The 23589-nt window shown below is 40.6% G+C and overlaps 1 protein-coding gene across 1 annotated transcript; it reads left to right on the top strand.

Annotated features, from left to right (window-relative positions):
- Nucleotides 1-8646: 8646 nt before the first annotated feature.
- On the top strand, nt 8647-14226 carry LOC120857728 (lysozyme C, intestinal isozyme). Its single transcript, XM_040233433.1, has 4 exons — nt 8647-8804; nt 10035-10199; nt 12087-12162; nt 13363-14226. Exons 1-4 carry the CDS (start codon nt 8669-8671, stop codon nt 13427-13429), a joined length of 444 nt encoding a protein of 147 aa, XP_040089367.1. The 5' UTR covers nt 8647-8668; the 3' UTR covers nt 13430-14226.
- The last annotated feature ends 9363 nt before the right edge of the window (nt 14227-23589 follow it).

The following is a 23589-nucleotide window of genomic DNA, read 5'->3' as shown; positions in this document are numbered from 1 at the left end:
AAATTAAAAACCAAAAACTCTGCAGATAGAATTAATACATTTTCCCTAATAGTTATTTATCCTGCCCATTCCTTTCCAGCACCATCTCCACCACCTCCTGTCCCTATTTCTCCCCCTATCCTTATACAAAGCTGTTTTTTTTAACTAAGCACCTAATTAAGCAAGCAGTGATTCACACCAGGCAAATGTATACTTTCAAGAATTTGCATACTTAGTTTCCCATGTTTCTTTGGAGAGGCTCATTCTTGATGAGAAAGTCTAACTCCAGCCTTTGCAAGTATTTGGTGGCTCCTGGGAACTGTGACTTCTCTCTGAAGCTATTTTTCTGGTGGAGCCAGGGAATCACCCTATTAACAATGATCACAAGGTTTGATTATGTGACCTGTCAGCTTCTTGCATGCAAAAGAACCTATAAACAAAAATATAGGTAGGCGTCTCCTTCTATGTGACTTAGTATGACCACTTAAATGGAATGCTAAGTGAATAGCAATAACAAAAGGATGATAGAGTACTCTGACACCAAGCCTGTCCTTCCATTTCCCACAGATCCCAACTCTACTAACTGGCCTGCTTTCAGATGAACTTCCTGTTAGAGGCACTCTGATGGGCTTTTAACAGGTAATTTTACTGAAGTGTTGGGTGGAGCTTACAGGAAAAGCAGGTGGACAGGCAGGGGGCCCTTTGACTCACTCCCAGAGGGGCTGTGGGCAAACTGCTGGACTTCAGTGAATTTCTGTTTCCTCATCTGTAAAATGCCAATGTGACAATACCTTTTTCAAGGGGAGTTAAGTGAGTTAATACATATTAAGCTTTTTAGAATAATGTCTGGGACATGGCATGCATGCACGGTGTCTGAATTTGCTGTTACCATACAGAAGGTCTGCCAACTTCAACATGGCTTATGGTTTTTCAGCTTTACGATGGCGTAAAAGTGGTATGCATTCAGTAGAAAATATACTTGGAGTTTGAAATGTTATCTTATCCCAGGCTAGTGTTACCTTTTGTTTACAAGGGTAAACAACCAATATATTTAAAACAGTTCTGTACCCAGACAACCATTCTGTCTTCTACTTTCAGGAGCATATTCAATATTGCATGACATATTCAACACTTTATTCTAAAACAGGCTTTGTGTCAGATGATTTTGCCTGACTGTAGGCTAATGAATGTGTCCCAGGGAGGTTTAAGGTATGCTAGGCAAAACTATGATGTTTGGTAGGTTAGATGTGTAGAATGCATTTTTGACTTATGTTATTTCTGACTTATGATGGGTTATCAGAATGTAACCCCACAGTAAATCAAGGAAATCCTGTTAATAGATTTCCCCTTTTTTAATAACCCAAAACCCCTAATTAAGATCACTTGACAGAGTCCCAGAACACTGAAATTTCTTGAGAACAAATCCTGAAACATAAGAATATTCATTTAAGCAATTATCAACTGGTAGCAAATTTCTAGGGCAGGAAGCTAACTCCCTTATAGAGATAAAAATTTCAAAACATTACCACTGAACCTTGAAATGAACTTATAAAAGAATATTTATATTGTTTGTATTCCCCCGAATTGAGATGTTGACGTCCTAAATCCCCAAAGATGATGTATTAGGAGATGAGGCCTTTGAGCAGTTCTCAGGTCATAAAGGTAGAGCCTTCATGAATGGGATTAGTGTTCTCATAAAACAGACCCCACAAAGACCCTTCCACCATGTGAGGAACAGCAAGAAGGTGCAGGCTGCAAACCAGGAAGAGAACCTGTAGAAGAATTCACAGTGCCAATGCCTCGATCTTGGGCTTTCCAGCCTCCAGAACTGTGAGAAATAAACTTCTATGGTTTGTAAATTAAAACAAAAGAATAGTTATGTTCTTTTAATTATTATAAAAGAATAGGTGGATCTAAATGGTGTTTCTGGCAGGTGGAACAATTTAAATTTACACATTCAGATGGCTGAAGCATTTTACCAGTATTTCTGGAAATGTAAGATTTTTACTTGTCTTTAATAGATAATCTTATGGAGGCTGTGAACAAAATCTAGGGCAAGGGAGCTTATGGAAATAGCAAACAGCAATTTATTTTTTTTTTAAATAAAATCTTTCTCTTTTTTTTTTTTTTACCAGTCCCATGTTTGCTTTAGTCAACATTTATCTCTTTGGATGCTTACACTTTAAAGATATGGTAAGATCCATATTTCCAAGGGACTGAGAAAGAATTGTTGGTTTTATCTAAGAAGGAACTCAGGGACATATTTTCCTATTAACAGAAATCTAGGATAAGTACTATAATGCTTTCCTTTTCTTTGATGGTAGGATAATATGGCTCAATAATTTTTATTTTGTAGTGCTAGCTCCAAATGTGGGAGGGTCTGGACCTGATGGGGTCTGCTTACAGAGTAAGGGACAATCTATGAAGCCTTTCTGTACATTCTCTGGACCTTTGTCAAAGCTATTTCCTGGCTTTTAACATTTACATAAATTTTACACCTACTTGAGTACCATTTGCAGTTCTTGAAGTTTTTCTCTGATATTCCCCTCCTAATCTTGTTAAGGAAGTGTTTTAGTTTTTCTCACACTAGCCAAGGTATTCCATATATACTTCTTTCCTTTCTTTCTTTCTCTCTCTCTCTCTTCAATCTGATCTTCCTACAGGTACCACAAGGACATTAGTTTAAGATTGTTGTTACTGTTCAGTCACTCAGTTGTGTCCAGCTCTTTGTGACCCCATGGACTCGCACACACCAGGCTTCCCTGTCCTTTACTATCTCCCAGAGCTTGCCCAAACTCACGTCCATTGAGTCGATGATGCCATCCCACCCTCTCATTCTCTGTCACCCTCTTCTCCTCCTGCCCTCAATCTTTCCCAGCATCAGGGTCTTTTCCAGTGAGCCCACACTTCGCATCAGGTGGCCAAATTATTGGAACTTCAGCTTCAGCATCAGTCCTTCCAATGAATATTCAGGGTTGATTTCCTTTAGGATCAACTGGTTTGATCTCCTTGCAGTCCAAGAGACTCTCAAGAATCTTCTCCAGCACAATAGTTTGAAAGCATCAATTCTTCAGTGCTCTGCCTTCAAACAGATGGCCCAACTCTCACATCCATACATGACTACTGGAAAAAACAGCTTTCACTGGATGGACCTTTGTTGGCAAAGTAATGTCTCTGCTTTTGAATTTGCTGTCTAGGTTTATCACAGCTTCTTCCCAAGGAACAAGCATCTTTTAATTTCATGACTGCACTCACTGTCTGCAGTAATTTTGGAGCTCAAGAAAATAAAGTCTGTCACTGTTTCCTTTTTTATTTTTTTTTCCCCCATCTACTTGCCATGAAGTGATGGGACCAGATACCATGATCTTAGTTTTAAAAATTTTGAGTTTTAAGCCAGCTTTTTCACTCTCCTCTTTCACCTTCATCAAGAGGCTCTTTAGTTACTCTTTGCTTTCCGCCATTAGAGTGGTGTCATCTTCATATCTGAGGTTATTGATATTTCTTCCAGCAATTTTGATTCCAGCTCGTGCTTCTTCCAGCCCAGCATTTCTCATGATGTAGTCTGTATAGAGGGCTTCCCAGGTGGCACTAGTGGTAAAGAACCCACCTGCCAATGCAGGAAACATAAGAGATGTAGGTTTGATCCCTGGGTTGGGAAGATTCCCTAGAGGAGGGCATGGCAACCCACTCCAGTATTCTTGCCTGGAGAATCCCCATGGATAGGGGAGTCTGGTGGGCTACAGTCCATAGGGTTGCACAGAGCTGGACACGAGTGAAGTGACCTAGCATGCAGGCACACGTGCATTCTGTGTAGAAGTGAAGTAAGCAGTGTGACAATATACAGCCTTGATGAACTCCTTTCCCAATTTTGAACCTGTCCAGATTAGAGCTCTTTGAAAAATCCCTTTATCAGTCTTCCCTAGAAGCTCAGTGGTAAAGAATCCACCTGCCAATGCAGTATACACGAGTTCAATCCCTGATATAGGATGATCCCACATGCCCCAGAGCAACCAAGTCTGTGTACCACAATGCCTAAGCCTGTTCTCTTAAGGCTGGGACCTGCAGTACTGAGCCCGTGAATCCCAACTATTGAAGCCTGTGTGCTCTTGAGCCTGTGGTCAAAAACAAGAGAAGCCACCACAATGAGAAGCCCACACACAAGAGAGCAGCACCCCCTCTGCACAACCAGAGAAAAGCTTGTGCAGCAATGAAGACCCAGGACAGCTAGAAATAAAATAACTTAGTTGTAAAAAGTCCTTTTAGGCACTTTCCTGGTGGTCCAGCAGTTAAGAATCCTCCTGCCAATGCAGGGTACATGGGTTTGATCCCTGATTGGGAAAATTCCACATGCTGAGGGGCAACGAGGCCTTTGCACCACAACTACTGGGCCACACTCTGCAACTACTGAACCTGGGGATTTGGAGCCCATGCTTGGTAACAAGAGAAGCCATTGCAATGAGACGCTCACCCTCCACAACTAGAGAGTAGCCTCTGCTCACAGCAACTAGAGGAAGCCTGCATGCAGCAATGAAGACCCAGTTTAGCTATAAATAAATAAATGAATAAATAAATAAAAATTTAAAAATACTTTTAGGTGTAAAACTCCAAATCTTCAGTATACCTATTTCAGTTCTGACTTCAAACCAGTGAGTCTTTTTATGACTTAAAACCAATATTAGTGGGAATGCAAACTAGTACAGCCACTATGGAGAACAGTGTGGAGATTCCTTAAAAAACTGAAAATAGAACTGCCATATGACCCAGCAATCCCACTGCTGGGCACACACACCAAGGAAACCAGAATTGAAAGAGACACGTGTACGCCAATGTTCATTGCAGTGCTGTTTACAATAGCCAGGACATGGAAGCAACCTAGATGCTCATCAGCAGATGGATGGATAAGAAAGCTGTGGTACATATACACAATGGAATATTACTCAGCCAATAAAAAGAATGCATTTGAATCAGTTCTAATGAGGTGGATGAAACTGGAACCTATTATAGAGAGTGAAGTAAGTCAGAAAGAAAAAGACCAGTACAGTATACTAATGCATACATATGGAATTTAGAAAGATGGTAATGATGACCCTATATGTGAGACAGCAAAAGAGACACAGATGTAAAGAACAGTCTTTTGGACTCTGCGGGAGAAGGTGAGGGTGGGATGATTTGAGAGGGTAGCATTGAAATGTGTATATTATCATATGTGAAGCGGATCGCCGGTCCAGGTTCAATGCATGAGACAGGGTGCTCAGGGCTGGTGCACTGAGATGACCCTGGGGGATGGAATGGGGAGGGAGGTGGGAGAGGGGGTCTAGATGGGGAACACACGTGCGCCCATGGCTGATTCATGTTGATGTTTGGCAAAAACGACTACAATATTGTAAAGTAATTAGCCTCCAATAAAATTAAAAAAAAAAAATTAGAGCTTACCCATGGACATGAGAGGTGTCCCCTAAGAAACATAGCCCTCTCAAGATGCAAAGCCTCTCCAGAGAAAGCCTAAGAAAGCAAAGACCTTCCATGTCACAGGTGGCAAAGAAGCCTCTATCTCCCACCAAGTGACACCTTAAATCACTGGCCTCCTAACCTGTGTTACCAGAAGATGATACTACAAAGAGAGTTTTCCTTTCAAAACCAGGCAACAAAGGTAGAGGTCATTATGGCCTCTTATGGACTTGGATACTTTATTCAAACTCCCCTAAAAGCTGGCATGGTTGGACAAAGAGAATGCTGCCTGTCACTTCATGTCGTAGGCTCCCAGCTGGCTGGCTGCTGATGCAAGCGTGACAGACAACCTGCACCCCCCAGTGGCAGGATCCAGAGGGAGAATCCTCACTGGTGACAAAGCCAAGTTCTCAATACATAAAACAAATGGAGATTCTCATCTCATGGTTTTTCATTCTTCTGACAAATGACAGTGACAAAGGAAAGCATGACTCTTTCAGGGAGGCTAAGAATCAAAAACCATAGATGTTGCTTACCAAAACAAAATTCAGTTCAGTTCAGTTCAGTTGCTCAGTCGTGTCCGACTCTTTGCAACCCCATGAATCACAGCACGCCAGGTCTCCCTGTCCATCACCAACTCCCGGAGTTCATTCAGACTCACGTCCATCGAGTCAGTGATGCCATCCAGCCATCTCATCCTCTGTCATTCCCTCCTCCTCCTTCCCCCAATCCCTCCCAGCATCAAAGTCTTTTCCAATGAGTCAACGCTTTACATGAGGTGGCCAAAGTACTGGAGTTTCAGCTTTAGCATCATTCCTTCCAAAGAAATCCCAGTGTTGATCTCCTTCAGAATGGACTGGTTGGATTTCCTTGTAGTCCAGGGGACTCTCAAGAGTCTTCTCCAGCACCACACTTCAAAAGCATCCATTCTTGGGCACTCAGCCTTCTTCACAGTCCAACTCTCACATCCATACATGACTACTGGAAAAACCATAGCCTTGACTAGATGGACCTTAGTCGGCAAAGTAATGTCTCTGCTTTTGAATATACTATCTATGTTGGTCATAACTTTTCTTCCAAGGAGTAAGCATCTTTTAATTTCATGGCTGCAGTCACCATCTGCAGTGATTTTGGAGCCCCCCAAAATAAAGTCTGACTCTGTTTCCACTGTTTCTCCATCTATTTCCCATGAAGTGATGGGACCAGATGCCATGATCTTCATTTTCTGAATGTTGAGCTTTAACCCAACTTTTTCACTCTCCTCTTTTACTTTCATCAGGAGGCTTTTAGTTCCTCTTCACTTCAAGAGTCCCAATTCAAGATCTATTTTCGCAAATGTTTTTCTTCTGCCAATGTGAATTCACAAAGGTAGGGGCAGGGAAAAATTGTTATCTTCCTCTCTTAACTGTGCACTGCAGGCAGACAGCTGGGAGACTGACATAGTAAAAATTCTCAGGTCTGCTGTCAGTTATCCCATATCTCAACTGCAGTCTCCAGGGAGAGTGGAGTGTTCCACACTTCGCTGTCTCATCCTCATAACTAGAAATGGTACAGAAGGAAACATTTGTTTCATTTTACCTTACTAAGTTTTTGGCTCGGGTTCTGTATGAAAGATTAACAAGAGAAAAGTAAACAAGTATATTAACATGTACATCTCATATATACTTATGAGAAATGTTAACAGGAGTAACTTAAAAACATGGTTAAAACTTGGACTTACAGATTATCTTAACCAAAGAACAATATACTTTTAAAGTAGCAACAAGACAGAGGAAAAGAGTGCTAGGCCTCAGACATTACTTTGCCGACTAAGGTCCGTCTAGTCAAGGCTATGGTTTTTCCTGTGGTCATGTATGGATGTGAGAGTTGGACTGTGAAGAAGGCTGAGCACAGAACAATTGATGCTTTTGAACTGTGGTGTTGGAGAAGACTCTTGAGAGTCCCTTGGACTGCAAGGAGATCCAACTAGTCCATTCTAAAGGAGATCAGTCCTGGGATTTCTTTGGAAGGAATGATGCTAAAGCTGAAGCTCCAGTACTTTGGCCGCCTCATGTGAAGAGTTGACTCATTGGAAAAGACTCTGATGCTGGGAGGGATTGGGGGCAGGAGGAGAAGGGGACAACCAAAGATGAGATGGCTGGATGGCATCACGGACTCGATGGACGTAAGTCTAAGTGAACTCCAGGAGATGGTGATGGACAGGGAGGCCTGGCGTGCTACAATTCATGGGGTTGCAAAGAGTCAGACACGACTGAGTGACTGAACTGAACTGAGGCCTCAAGGTTGGCAAACTGTGGAACAATAAATACATTAGAAACTGATGGAAGATACTAGCTACTCAGTAAAGGTTATTTTGTTGAGTCCTCTGTTGCTTTCTTGGGCCTGATAAGTGTCAATTAATCAAAATGATTAATATCTGCACAAATGTATGCTTTGCTTTCAGGAAAACAGGAGGAGAGCAGAGAATTTTTCTTGGATCTGTTTCTTCTCAATTGCCTTCAGCTCAAAATAATCCTTGTGCTAAAGGGGAAGATTTTTGGGTGGCATATTCTGTTATCCTTCTGTAGGTTTTACTATTAAGTTCTTTTCACTTTCACTTTCTTTTGCATTATATGTTCTAACATGGAAATGTGAAATAAGGCTTTGTCAGAAAGAAGTTAGGAATATTGTTCACCATGAGCTTACTTATTATAGTAAAACAGTGATTCATAAATTAAGAATTTATAATAGACACCAAAAATGTTAGTAGAGGAATCTGATTGAGCAACATGGTGTGGTGCTACATACCTGTCAGAACACCAGGCAGTGTGTCATATTGTTTTGTGGAAACTGTATATAAAAAATTTTAAGGAAAAAGATGACAATATAATGAAAGCATATAAAACAACACCATGCAAATGAATGTTAATCAAGATGGGAACTCATTTTCAGTTGTGTAAAATGTTCATTCAGGGTTTTTATTTCTTTATAGTTGCTCAAATTCAATAGTGCTAATCCCAGTTCTTCCTGAGCAGTATCTTTTATAATTTTCTTGCAATTAACTCTTAGGACATCAGAATACCCCTCTGCAAACATACAGAACAAAACTTTTAGTGTAAGTGAAGCAATAAAAAGTCCCTGCTTTCCACATGTCTCCAAGGGTGGAGCCCCCAAACTGATCACAGATGAGGGAAGTGAAAAGATGTTAAATACCAAGTCCAGCTCACCCTGGTCAGCCTGGAGGTCTGGCTTCTCAGTCAACATGAAGGCTGTCCTTATTCTGGGGCTTCTCCTCCTTTCTGTCACTGTCCAGGGAAAGGTCTTTGAGAAATGTGAGCTTGCCAGAACGCTGAGAAGATTTGGACTGGATGGCTATAAGGGAGTCAGCCTGGCAAATTGTAAGTTAACTCTTCTTCATCCTTTCAAACAGTTAGCCAGGTGTGGAGCAGACACTAACAGAGGAAGAAGAAAGAGAATTTGAGTGAATGGGCTTTTTTTATTTCTTAGCAGGTCTGTACATTTACAATAGTTAAAAACATCAAAGATTCCTTTAGAATCAGATGTACCAGGTGAAGGAATGAGTCACGGGAGGGTCAAATTCTATACCATTCTAAGCATGCCAGATCCCCATATACTCCTCTAGTGTCACTAAATTTGCCAGCTGGCACATGAAGGCTGACTCTAAGATATATTTCAGAACCTGGGATATGTCTGTCAAGCCCTTAGTGTTTGACTCTACCCATTTCCAGTTTGGAACTTGTGTTCTGCAAGCCTGAGTAGGAAGTGTTTTGTTTTGTTTTGTTTTAATCCCCCTACCATGATGTTGAGCTTTTAACAGCAAAGTTTTTTAAAACTTACATTGAACTCTTAAAACAGGGACAGTAGGAACCTATCTTCCCTCAATCAATATCTACATAAGGATCCCTAAAATGCAGCATGAAAATATATCTTATTATTCTGACTCTCCATTAATTAATTTTCATTTTCTTCCACAGAATTAAAGATGTGCCTTAAGGAAAAGTGACTGTGTACTTTAGTCCGTATTTGTTAATGTCATCACTGTATTTTTCAAATTGAATTCAGATATTTCCCCTCCATAAAAATTTCTGAATGAATGAGCAACTGGCTGGCTGGCTGGCTGGATGACATAGTCTTTCCTATTCTATGATTCTTGTTGTCTGGATTCTATTTTGATACCCATATTCACCTTTAGGTATCATAAGAAATTTTCTTTCTCCTAGAAAATCCTTACTTTTCCTAATAAAGTTATTTTTCCATTAGTATATACATCTGCCGCTAATGACCAAATAAACTCGACAGCTCTGTTGCTTTTTCCATTCAAGGCTCAATCTTACCTGAGGGATGGGAGCAGGGGAAGGGTAAGAGTAATAGAAGACACAGCTATTTTAATATTTTTGCAATATGTTATCTTATTTCATTAGTATTTTCAAATGATTTGCTAACAAAAGAATTCTCTTAAGGGCCCTTAATACCAAGTGTTAAAATATTTACAAGTAAAATACATCTTTATGCTTCTAAAATAAGTCATTAGTAAAATAGAATTGTGCTATGAAATATAAGTTATATGATGTTACTGTTTATTACTAAAAATACGTTTTTTTTTTCAGGGATGTGTTTGATCTATGGAGAAAGCCGTTATAACACACAAGTTACAAACTACAATCCTGGAAGCAAAAGCACTGATTATGGGATATTTCAGATCAACAGCAAATGGTGGTGTAACGATGGCAAAACCCCCAGAGCAGTTAACGGCTGTGGTGTATCCTGCAGTGGTAAGACAAGATACTGTTGAGGGACGGCACAGACGTCTTCTGGTTATATCTACAAGAATAGAGATTCAATACAAATGAAAAGATCTTGAAGAGTTCATGATGGTCCTAGAAAAACTCCATCTTACCTTCTAGAAATGCTTTATTATCTATCTTATAAGTCCTTAAGTAAGAAATTAAACAGCTGGTATCATAAAAGGTTGCTGTTTGCTAACATACAAAAATTTTTGGAATGATCTATCACTTTATTATAACTGGACTTGTTGATGCTTTGTAAAGAACAATGCTATTCCTCCTACTTACCTTGTTTGGGAAAGGTTTAGGGATAATCAGGTTGTATGTGTGTGTGTGTGTGTGTTTTAAATATACACTCCTTTATTGGAAAATGAAAGAATTAGTAGTTAACCAAAGAGGAGGAATATATGTGGTCTTTTTAAAAAACTTTTACTTTTGATTATGAAATATTTTAAATATGTGAACAATTTGAAACACATATCAACATAAATGTGTACTTTAACAGCATAATATGTGCTTTAGCAGTTGTTAACATTTTGTCATGTTTACTTCTTTTATGTATATATTATCCAGTTGGTGGTTTTTTGCTGAATGATTGTAAAGTGAATTAGAAACATTATTACATTCCATTTCTAAATTCTTTATTGTGCATCTCTAAAAAATACGCTTCATATTTGATCACTATCATTCTAACAATTTCATATATGGATTTGTTTAATCAGAATGAAACAAATATTCTATTGAGTTCCTTTTCAAATTGAGATAACATATGCAATATTTAGGGCTTGCCAGGTGAGGCTAGTAGTAAAGGACCTGCCTGCCAACGCAGGAGACATAAGAGACACGGGTTTGATCCCTGGGTTGGGAAGATCCTCTGGAGGAGGGCATGGCAGCCCACTCCAGTATTCTTGCCTGGGAGAATCCCTACAGACAGAGGAGCCTGAGGGGCTACAGTCCATGGGGTCTCACAGAGTCGGACATGACTGAAGCTACTTAGCAAATGTGCATACATATACAATATTTATTGCATAAAATATTGAGAAGTATTGTAAATTTGATATTGTTTAATTTTTAATATTAAAATTCCTAATAAATAAGATTAGTTTCTGGATATTCTTTTGTACTCAGTTAATTGTTAGGGTTTAAAAATTATTTTTTATTATATAATAATCTGTGGTCATTGAATAAAAATTCTTACTACCCAGAGATTTATGACCACTGGTTTGGTATTCAAGTTTTCTTTCAGATTATACATCACTCAAGTACATGAATGCAAAGCTGTATTATCCACATTTGTACTCACAAACATGTAAGCAATGTGCTTCAACAAAAATGAAACTGAATTATATTTACCAGCTTACAATTTGCTCTTTACTGTAAAAAATCATTTTTTCAACAAATATTAATCTTTATTATTTTTTCTGGATGAATAGAATTCTACTATATAAATATTCTAAAATTTATCAATCCAACTCTTGTATTAACACATAGATCTTAGGTACATATCTTATTTTTTTTTTTTTTGGAATAAATTTCCACTAGTAGAATTGCTGAGCAAAAAACTGCTAGACTGGCTTCTGCTTGTTTGTTTTTGTTTTGTTTTCACAGTGTCCAGTGAAAAGAGAACCTTCTATCATATTTGTTAATAGTTTCAGAGCTTTGAATGACTTTGGTAAATGAGAAACAAATGCTTTATTTCATGCTAAGTGAGATGGAATGGAGAGAGTTTCTCCCAATATTCACAGATAAAGAGACTCTTAAAAAAATAATTTTAGTTGTTCTTTCCTCAGCCTAAGAGAATAAAGCTGGCTGAACCTAAAATTTACATGAAATTTCTGTGAACATTGTCCTCATTTCTCACCACCTCTGTTTCAGCTTTGCTGAAAGATGACATCACTCAAGCTGTAGCATGTGCAAAGAAGATTGTCAGTCGGCAAGGCATTACAGCATGGTATGTTCTTTTGGTTTTGTTTTTGTTTTCTGTCCAGTGTTGTTGAGATATAATAGACACACAGCACTTTGTAAGTTTAAGGTGTACAGCATAATGACTTATGTACATCCCAAAATGATTATCACAGTAAGTTTAGTGAACATCCATGATCTCAATGGATAAAAAATTAAAGAAACAGAAGAAAAAATTTTGTGTGTGTGATGAAAAGCTTAAGATTTACACTCTAATCTATTTTCATATATAAGATATAGCAGTGTTAATTATATTATCATGTTGTACATTACATCCCTAGTGTTTGTTTATCTTATACCTGGAAGTTTGTAGTACTTTCCACTGCTTTCATCCAATTCCCCACCCCTCACCCCACTCGCAACAGCCACCTCTGATAACCACAAATCTCACCTCTTTTTCTATGAGCTGGTTTGTTTGTTTGTTTGTGTTTGAAGTATAAACTTCAAACTGCAACACTATGTAAGTTCCTTTTACAGAGCAAGGTATGCGTTAGGCATTAAAAGGAGATCTGTGGTCTTCCCTAGTAGTTTAGATTCTGTGCTTTCAATTCAGGAGGTGGGAGTCTGGTACCTGGTTGGGGAACTAAGATACCAGAGGCCATGTGGTGCAGCCAAAAAAAAAAAAAAGGGTAGGGGGGAGTTTTACCCTACTGTTTTACAGTAGTTTTACCCTACTGTTATGAGAGAAGTGAGGGAATATTCTCAAAGACCAAGGTATGCTCCTGAGAACTGAAAATCTAAAAAATTAGATATATGCTCGACAGTGTATCACATAGAAATAATCTACTTTAACTGATTCAGAATCTAATTATTTTATTCCTCAATTTATTTTAAGGGCTTCTAGAGTGTTTAAGTTTCTACGCACTCTACCAATTCCTTGTCATATTTTGAAATTAATTTTGAAATTAAGTAAATATGGAATACGCTTTGCAGTTGTGTTGTGGGCTACACAAGACTCAATATTTGTGTTCAGCATTCTGTGCTCTAGTGAAGCCTTGGGGAGATGTGAAGGCCTTGGTATACATGTCTCCAGTTAATAAATAGCAATACTCGGATTGGTCTGCAGCCTGTATTTCATATATTGATAAACAATTTTGTTCTCCCAAAGGATCTGAAATATGCATAAGAATGTATAAACAATGAAGACATGTTTTAACCTTATTACCATGTGTTTCATCTTTCTCTACAGGGTGGCGTGGAAAAACAAGTGTCGAAACCGAAATGTCAGCAGTTATATTCAGGGTTGCAAACTGTAACTCTGGAGTTTTCTTTCTTCTGCTCATCTGTCTCTTTTTCATATTAAGAAGTAATAGTTGAGTAAAAGGTTATACTAGCACTCTTTCAAACAAATAATGCTTTCACAGAAGCAGGAGCATGTGGTCTTTCTTCTAAGAGGCTTGATGCTTACCTCATGTGTTTATTGTTTGATATTACTACAACATTTTTCAGGTTCTTAACAGAACTAATGCTGGTGAATATCTGTCTAAAACCTTAGTTATCAAATGTATCCCTAGTACATTAAGTTCTTAATCAAAGAAATAACCCAAACTTAATTTTGAATGATACAAGTACTCCCCAATATTTAACACAAATATTACAAAAGAATATCTTTAAGCAAATTGATCTTGGGCAAAGGCCCACTGTGTAGGCATGTGAATTTTCATCTGTCCAGCCAAAAGGAGATGAATGCCAAATGGCTAAATATGAAAACAGCCTGAATTAAGAATTTTGTTTTCATACAGTATGGCCTTTGATTTAAATGTTTTTGTAGAAATGTTGCATTTACACAGCTTTAAAAATAAACTCACAATTTATACATCAACCTATTTTAGCCTTTGTAAAGAACTCATATATGCATCTTGCTGATTCTGGAACGTAAAGAAGGATTAGATGAGCTGATGCTTTTCCTTAATTTTATTAACAGATTCACACTCTATGACAAATACAGAGGTAGATGAGTTTGCAAGCATTGAATTAATTGCTAATAAATAGATGTGAAATTATGCAGGCAGTAAAAAAGTACAAACATTTTCATTAAAAGCTTTGCAATTCATACCTTGTCTTCCTTTATTAAGAGCCATGAAATGTCTCTGAAAAAATACATATGTATATATTTGGGGAAAAAAATGATCTGACACTTAGTATTCCCTACATCTTCACCTGTAATGAAATAGCTGGGTGTTGTTGCGAGAAATCCATAAGCATGCTGACAGATCTCACTTAATATTTTAAATTAAAAAAATTTTTTTGGTGGTGCCACACAGCTTCTGGGACCTTAGTTCCCCAGCCAGAGCTTGAATTTGCACCCTAAACAGTGAAAGCACAGAGTCCTAATCATGGGGCCACCAAGGAATTCCCCTCACCTTAAATTCATAAACGTAAATCTCAAATGGGCACTCAGATCTGCTTGGTCGTCACAGTCCCTTCTCTGCGGTTCTGTGTTGGTGTCCCCATTCTCTAAAGTGGCTGTCACTATTTGCTTCTCCTCTCGTTTCAAAGTCCTAACACACGCGCCCAACTACCGGGCTTCAACACACTGCTCTCAGTAGATGAGCTGGCTTCATGTTACACTGACAGAATAGAAGCAGCTCATAGAAAATTCTCCCTTCATCCCCACCATACTAGAGCTCACATCTTTCTTTCCCTGGGCCACACCCGCTTCATTCCTGTTTATCACTATGATGAAAGACAGCTGCTCCTGCCGATGGCAGTGTCTCAATATGCAGATTTCATCACAGCCCTCTCCCTACTCCAGTTTAGGCTGAGGGTTTCCTGCAGCCTGAGTTTCTCCCTCTTTGCTGGATCATCTCCATCACTGTACCAACTGGCCTGGTAACCTTGCTTCTTACAGAGAACTCTCTGTGAGCTCTACATAACCCTCCAACTACAACATTTTTTATTTTCTTTAACAGCAACACTTCTGGGATGTTATCTATATTCACCCACTCCACATCCTCACCTCTGTTTCTCTTTGTGACTCTTCTCAATCTGACTGCTGTCCTTTCTCAGCTGAAAACGGCTCCAGCCTGACTCCTTCCAGGACGCCTTGGGGCCAGTTCAGTGATCAATTGTTTTCTGTTCATCCTCCTTGATCTCCCAGAAGCATTTGACAGAGTGAACCACTTCCTACTTTTGAAAACTTTTTCTTCCTCAGCTTTTCCTCCTTTACACCCTGCTTCACTGATGCTTCCGTCACAGCCATTCTGGCTATTTCTCTGCTGACTGATATTTAAGAGTTAGAGTGCCCTGGGACTCAAGCCTGTAATCATTTGATAGACATATTTATTCATTTATTTGTCTCTTCTAGCTGAAGTATAACAGTAAAAATGAGGTTTTACAACTTTTTGAAGACACTGAAATAATGTCAATTTTCCCCAAAATATGCAAGTACGGTACAGTCTTTTATGTTTTCTGAACACTTTGAGAATACACTGCCAAAATGGTGCCCAGTGGCTCTGATCCTTCAGTGTGTAACTCCTCAAAACACCATCCAAATCAGGAGGTGAACACTGACAAATTAGGACCACTTAATCCCCAGATCCTATGCGATTTCATCAAGTGTCCCAAAAGATTTTCTTAATTAAAAGAACCAAGTATTTTATTTGGTTGTTGTGTTTCTCAGTTCCCTTCAGTCTAGATCCCTTTTTCATCTTTTCCGTGACTTTTATGACTTTAACCCTTTCGAAGACCTCAACCACCGATGGTGTAAAACAGCGTACGGCTTTTCTGATATTCTGTGGAGTAGATTAGGTTATGCACCTTTCGCAGGGATACCATAGAAGTGATTTTGTGCTCTTCCCATTGCATCCTTTCAGGTGACATCCAGTTTTGAAATGTTCTATTACTGATGATGTACACATTGATCATTTGATCAAGGTGATGTCTGCAAGTCACCTCCACTGTCAAATATTTGGGAGATGGTGAGGTACTTTGAGAAATTTTGTTCCTGATCAAAATTTCAATTTTTGTATTCACCTATTGTGTCAGTATGGGTTTCCCCAGTGGCTCAATGGTAAAGAATTCGCCTGCCAATACAGGAGACACACAAGACATGGGTTTGATCTCTGGGTCAAAACGATCCCCTGGTAAAGGAAACGGCTGCCCACTCCAGTATTCCTGCCAGTATAATCCCACGGACAGAGGAGCCTGGAGGGCTATAGTCCATGGGGTCACAAAGAGTCGGACACGAGTAAGCGCACATGCAGGCATGCATAAATTATATCAGGATGGACCCCTGGCTTCCTACTTTATTCCAATTATAATGAGTCATAATCCATTCAGTTCAGTTCAGTTCATTCGTTCAGTCATGTCTGACTCTTTGCTACCCCATAAACCACAGCACGCCAGACCTCCCTGTCCTTCACGAACTCCTGGAATCTACCCAAACTCAGGTCCATTGAGTTGGTGAAGCCATCCAACCATCTCATCCTCTGTTGTGCCCTTTTCCTCCTGCCCTCAGTCTTTCCCAGCATCAGGATCTTTTCAAATGAGTCAGCTCTTCACATCAGGTGGCCAAAGTATTGGAGTTTCAGCTTCAGCATCAGTCCTTCCAATGAACACCCAGGACTGATCTCCTTTAGGATGGACTGGTTGGATCTCCGTGCAGTCCAAGGGACTCTCAAGAATCTTCTCCAACACCACAGTTCAAAAGTATCAATTCTTTGGTGCTCAGCTTTCTTCACCGTCCAACTCTCACATCCATACATGACTACTGGAAAAACCATAGCCTTAACTAGACAGACCTTTGTTGGCATAGTAATGTCTCTGCTTTTTAATATTCTCTCTAGGTTGGTCATAACTTTCCTTCCAAGGAGTATGCATCTTTTAATTTCATGGCTGCAATCACCATCTGCAATAATTTTGGAGCCCAGAAAAATAACATCAGCCACTGATTCCACTGTTTCCCCATCTATTTGCCATGAAGTGATGGGACTGGATGCCATGATCTTAGTTTTCTGAATGTTGAGCTTTCAGTTCAGTTCAATTCAGTCACTCAGTTGTGTCCGACTCTTTGCGACCCCATGAATCACAGCATGCCAGGCCTCCCTGTCCATCACCAACTACTCCCAGAGTTCACCCAAACTCATGTCCATCGAGTCGGTGATGCCATCCAGCCATCTCATCCTCTCTCGTCCCCTTCTCCTCCTGCTGCCAATCCCTCCCAGCATCAGAGTTTTTTCCAATGAGTCAACTCTCCACATGAGGTGGCCAAAGTATTGGAGTTTCAGCTTCAGTATCAGTCCTTCCAAAGAACACCCAGGACTTATCTCCTTTAGAATGGACTGGTTGGAGATCCTTGCAATCCAAGGGACTTTCAAGAGTCTTTTCCAATACCACAGTTCAAAAACATCAATTCTTCTGTGCTCAGCTTTCTTCACAGTCCAACTCTCACATCCATACATGACTATTGGAAAAACCATAGCCTTGACTAGACGGACCTTTGTTGGCAAAGTAATGTCTCTGCTTTTGAATATGCTATCTAGATTGGTCATAATTTTCCTTCCAAAGAGTAAGCGTTTTTTAATTTCATGGCTGCAATTACCATCTGCAGTGATTTTGGAGCCCCCCAAAATAAAGTCTGACACTGTTTCCTCTCTTTCCCCATCTATTTCCCATGAAATGATGGGACCAGATGCCATGATCTTCGTTTTCTGAATGTTGAGCTTTAAGCCAACTTTTTCGCTCTCCTCTTTCACTTTCATCAAGAGGCTTTTTATTTCCTCTTCACTTTCTGCCATAAGGGTGGTGTCATCTGCATATCTGAGGTGATTGATATTTTCCTGGCAATCTTGATTCCAGCTTGTGATTCTTCCAGCCCAGTGTTTCTCATGATGTGCTCTGCATGTAAGTTAAATAAGCAGGGTGACAATATACAGCCTTGATGTACTCCTTTTCCTATTTGGAACCAGTCTGTTGTTCCATGTTCAGTTCTAACTGTGCTTTCTGATCTGCATAGAGGTTTCTCAGGAGGCAGGTCAGGCGGTCTGGTATTCCCATCTCTATCAGAATTTTCCACAGTTTATTGTGAGCCACACAGTCAAAGGATTTGGCATAGTCAATAAAGCAGAAAGAGATGTTTTTCTGGAACTCTTTTCCTTTTTCCAAAGTCAGGGGAGGTGTCTGAGAGGAGCAACCCCATGTCCAAGGAGCAGTGGCTGCGCGGGTGCCGAAGGGCCTAGAGGAGCCATCCCATGTTGAAGGTCAGGAAGGGCAGCCATGAGGAGATACCCCTCATCCAAGGTAAGGAACAGCGGCTGCACTTTGCTGGAGCAGCCAGCCATGAAGAGATTCCCCACGTCCAAGGTAAGAGAAACCCAAGTAAAATGGTAGCTGTTGCGAGAGGCATCAGAGGGCAGACACACAAACCATAATCACAGAAAACTAGTCAGTCCAATTACACAGACCACAGCTTTGTCTAACTCAATGAAACTAAGCCATGCCCTGTGGGGCCACCCAAGCCGGGCAGGTCATGGTGGAGAGGTCTGACAGAATGTGGCCCACTGGAGAAGCGAATGGCAAACCACTTCAGTATTCTTGCCTTGAGAACCCCACAAACAGTATGAAAAGGCAAAATGATAGGACACTGAAAGAGGAACTCCAAAAGGTCAGTAGATGCCCAATATGCTACTGGAAATCAGTGGAGAAATAACTCCAAAAAGAATGAAAGGATGGAGCCAAAGCAAAAATAATACCCACGTGTGGATGTGACTGGTGATAGAAGCAAGGTCCGATGCTGTAAAGAGCAATATTGCATAGGAACTTGGAATGTTAGGTCCATGAATCAGGGCAAATTGGAAGTGGTCACACAGGAGATGGCAAGAGTGAACGTCAACATTCTAGGAATCAGCGAACTAAAATGGACTAGAATGGGTGAATTTAACTCAGATAACCATTATATCTACTACTGTGGGCAGGAATCCCTTAGAAGAAATGGAGTAGCCATCATGGTCAACAAAAGAGTCTGAAATGCAGTACTTGGATGCAATCTCAAAAATGACAGAATGATCCCTGTTGAGTTTTAAGCCAACTTTTTCACTCTCCTCTTTCACTTTCATCAAGAGGCTCTTTAGTTCTTCTTCACTTTCTGCCATAAGTGTGGTGTTATCTGCATATCTGAGGTTATTGATATTTCTCCTGGCAATCTTGAGTCCAGCTTGTGCTTCTTCCAGCCCAGGGTTTCTCATGATGTACTCTGAACATAAGTTAAATAAGCAGGGTGACAATATACAGCCTTGACATATTCCTTTTCCTATTTGGAACCAGTCTATTGCTCTATGTCCAGTTCTAACTGTTGTTTCCTGACCCGCATATAGATTTCTCAAGAGGCAGGTCAGGTGGTCTGGTCTTCCCATCTTTTTATGAATTTTCCACTGTTTATTGTGATCCACACAGTCAGAGGTTTTGGCATAGTCAATAAAGCAGAAATAGATGTTTTTCTGGAACTCTCTTGCTTTTCCATGATGTAGCAATTTGATCTCTGGTTCCTCTGCCTTTTCTAAAACCAACTTAAACATCTGGAATTTCATGGTTCATGTATTGTTGAAGCCTGGCTTGGAGAATTTTGAGCATTACTTTACTAGTATGTGAGATGAATGCAATTGTGTGGTAGTTTGAGCATTCTTTGGCATTGCCTTTCTTTGGAATTGGAATGAAAACGGACCTTTTCCAGTCCTGTGGCCACTACTGAGTATTCCAAATTTGCTGGCATATTGAGTGCAGTACTTTCACAGCATCATCTTTCAGGATTTGAAATAGCTCTACTGGAATTCCATCACCTCCACTAGCTTTGCTATAATCCATTGCTGTCGTTTATTTTGTTGTTCACATTGTCCCTGGTTTGGCCAGGAGAGTCTCTGCAAGCTAACTTCTGTGTCATTGTCTGCCAGTGCAGGAAACATAGGGTTTGATCCCTGATCTGGAAAGGTTCCATTTGCTGCAACTAAGCCCGTGCACCACTACTATTGAACCTGTGCTCTAGAGCCCGGGAGCTCAACTACTGAAGCCCATACACCCCAAAGCCAGTGCTCCACAACAAGAGAAGCTACCACAGTGAGAAGCCTGAGCACAACTAGAGAGTAGCCCCTGCTTGTTGCAATTGGAGAAAAACCCTAATAGCAACAAAGACTCAGCACAGCCCCAACTATAAAAAATTTAAATATATATATATATATTAAAAGGCAAAGACAAAAATAAAATTGGAGACATGTAGAGATAGGCTCAATAAAGGACAGAAATGGTATGGACCTAAGAGAAGCAGAAGACATGAAGAAAAGGTGGCAAGAATACACAGAAGCACTGTACAAAAAAGATCTTCACGACCCAGGTAGTCACGATGGTGTGATCACTCACCTGCTGCTGCTGCTGCTGCTAAGTCACTTCAGTCGTGTCCGACTCTGTGCAACCCCAGAGATGGCAGCCCACCAGGCTCCCCCGTCCCTGGGATTCTCCAGGCAAGAACACTGGAGTGGGTTGCCATTTCCTTCTCCAGTGCATGAAAGTGAAAATTGAAAGTGAAGTCGCTCAGTCATGTCTGACTTTTAGCGACCCCATGGACTACAACCTACCAGGCTCTTCTGTCCATGGGATTTTCTAGTTAACAGTATTGCAGTGGGGTGCCATCGCCCACCTAGAGCCAGACATCCTGGAATGTGAAGTCAAGTGGGCCTTAGGAAGCATCACTATGAACAAAGCTAGTGGATCAGTAAATCCATCTGCCACTTCCCCTAATTCCTTAGCTTCTTGGCAGGATTTGACACAGCTATCTATGCCTCCTTTTATAAAATATAGTCTCTTTTTTCTCCTATCTTTCTGGCAGCTGACTTCCAAATAGTTCAGTCACACTGTCCTCTATTTCTGTGGTGCTTACTGGATTGAAACACTTAAGTTATATAACACTTAAGTTATTATAACACTTAAGTTATATACTAATTATTTGTGAACTCCATGAGGCCAATAACTGTATCTTATATACTTTAATGTTCTTAAGCCCTACAAAATGTTTCTAGTCATCTATGTTTGTTGAATAGTGAATAAATGAAAATTGGAAAAGTTAAGAAACTTGAGGCTCTTTTCCCAAAAGTGGTTGAAATCACTGAGGTCTGTTAAAGTACCCTGTCATACTGAAATGGAGCAGGACCCAGGACATAAGCTGCCACAATTCTGAGAACTGACCTCAAGGAAATGGAAACAAACCAGACCTAGAACTGAAGAGTCACTGTCCCTAAAACAACATAGCAGTGGTCAGACTAACACGTGACCAATTTCAAGACGACATCAGAGCTGATTATACTATTCCTACATATAACCCCCTTCCTCGGCCTATGAAAGCTCTTGTCCACTGACTATGGAGGGGTTTGGGGGGAGTCAGTCTTTGAACAGGCATCCCCTCCCCCCTGCCCCACCCCCCCGCACCCTTCCCACTCCTGTAGCCAGCATTCAAAATAAAGCAAACTTTCTTTTACACCACCCTGGCCTCTTTATTGGCTTTTGCATAGTGAGCAGCGGTATCCAACTTTCAGTTACAATACATTCTTCATACCACAATACAGGAATTTTTGTCCTCTGCACACTCTACTGGATTCTACCTTTCAGAATGTGGTCTCTAGAACTTCCCTGGTGGTCCAGTGGCTACACATGCCGGAACTAAAGACCCAGCATTCTGCAAGTAAGACCCGCCTTAGCCACACACAAAAAATAATGTGATCTCTGGAGCAGAACTTTCCTCTTTGTAATTATTTCTCCAGCTTTCCTATTTCTGCTTCTCCCATTTCTCAAAAAAAAAAAAAAATTTATTCTTTGCTTAAGAGGTTACCCTAAGTATTTTTAAAGCAAAATAAGCTTTCATAAAATAAAAGTAAGGACTTCCCTGGTAGTCTAATGGTTCAGAATCTGTGTTTCCACAGCAGAGGGCACAGGTTTGATCCCTGGTCTGGGAATACAGACCCACATGCCACCTAAAAACTGTGTACCACAACTACTGAGCACGTGAGCTGTGACTACTGAAGCCCTCCAGGCTAAAGCCCGTGCTCTGCAACAGAGGAGTCACCACAATGGGAAAACCGCACCCTGCAACGCACAGTGACACCCGCTCGCCACAACTGGAGAAAGCCTGCATTCAGCAAAGAAGACCAGTACAGCCAAAAATAAAAGAAAGAATCAAAAAATAAGAGATTTTCAAAAAGACGTAAACCTATCAGGACTGGGAGAATGAGAGAGAAGACAGAAACAGAAGTCTTGAAACTTGCACTAGAAAAGGCAAGTGGTATAGGGCAGTCCTGGGAGCTGAGGTCAGAGCTAAGAACCTATCCAGTTTACACTGCAGGAACTCCCTGAATCTCAAGAATTTCTGGGTGTAGGGATCTCTGGAAGTAAGGGAAGGGAGGAGGAAGTGAGGAGCTAGAACAAAAAGACTGGTTGAGATTCTGTTTAAAAAATATTCAGGTTCTACAGACTTAGGGAATAAACACACGGATACCAAGGGGGGTACCGAGGTAGGATAAGTTTGGAGATTGGGATTGGCATGTACACACTACCATGTATAAAATAGCTGATTATTGAGATCTAGGAGTTGATGATGGACAGGGAGGCCTGGCGTGCTGCAATTCATGGGGTTGCAAAGAGTCGGACACGATTGAGCGACTGAACTGAACTGAACTGAACTGTTCCCATAGCAGAAAAAAAGAAAGAAGTTATAATCTGTTTGTAGGACATATATTTACCTAAAAATACATTCCAATGTACATTGAAAGTAAAAGTCACTCAGTCGTGTCCAACTCTGCAACCCCATGGACTGTATAGTCCATGGAATTCTCCAGGCCAGAATACTGGAGTAGGTAACCTTTCACTTCTTCAGGGGATTTTCCCAACCCAGGAGTCAAACCCAGGTCTCCCGCATTGCAGGCAGATTCTTTACCCGCTGAGCCACAAGGGACTATATATCAGATGCAGACAAATACTGTTTGATTCCACTTATAGGAGACACCTGCTGCTGCTGCAGCTGCAGCTAAGTCGCTTCAGTCGTGTCTGACTCTGTGTGACCCCATAGACGGCAGCCCACCAGGCTCCCTCGTCCCTGGGATTCTCAAGGCAAGAACACTGGAGTGGGTTGCCATTTCCTTCTCCAGTGCATGAAAGTGAAAAGTGAAAGTGAAGTCGCTCAGCCGTGTAAGACTCTTATCAACCCCCTGGACTGCAGCTCACCAGGCTCCTCTGTCCATGGGATTTGCCAGGCAAGAGTACTGGAGTTGGTTGCCATTGCCTTCTCCAAGGAGACACCTAGAATACTCAAACTCATAGAGTCAGAAAGGACACGATAGATGCCGGGGGGCTGGGGGAGGGAGAATGGGGAGTTAGTGTTTAACAGGGTCAGAGGTTCAGTAGGAAGGTGAACAATTTGAGAAATGGATGATAGTGAGAG

Source organism: Oryx dammah, unplaced genomic scaffold (genome assembly GCF_014754425.2).
Source record: "Oryx dammah isolate SB20612 unplaced genomic scaffold, SCBI_Odam_1.1 HiC_scaffold_29, whole genome shotgun sequence".
NCBI classification, from domain to species: Eukaryota; Metazoa; Chordata; class Mammalia; order Artiodactyla; family Bovidae; genus Oryx; species Oryx dammah.
This window is presented reverse-complemented; position numbering and strand designations above follow the sequence as displayed.

Bases quoted from the DNA above. Each gene is read 5' to 3' on its own strand.
- LOC120857728 (XM_040233433.1), top strand. From the start codon at position 8,669: ATGAAGGCTGTCCTTATTCTGGGGCTTCTCCTCCTTTCTGTCACTGTC. The intron at 8,805-10,034 runs GTAAGTTAACTC...TTTTTTTTTCAG, and splicing joins GGGAGTCAGCCTGGCAAATT to GGATGTGTTTGATCTATGGA. The intron at 12,163-13,362 runs GTATGTTCTTTT...CTTTCTCTACAG, and splicing joins CGGCAAGGCATTACAGCATG to GGTGGCGTGGAAAAACAAGT.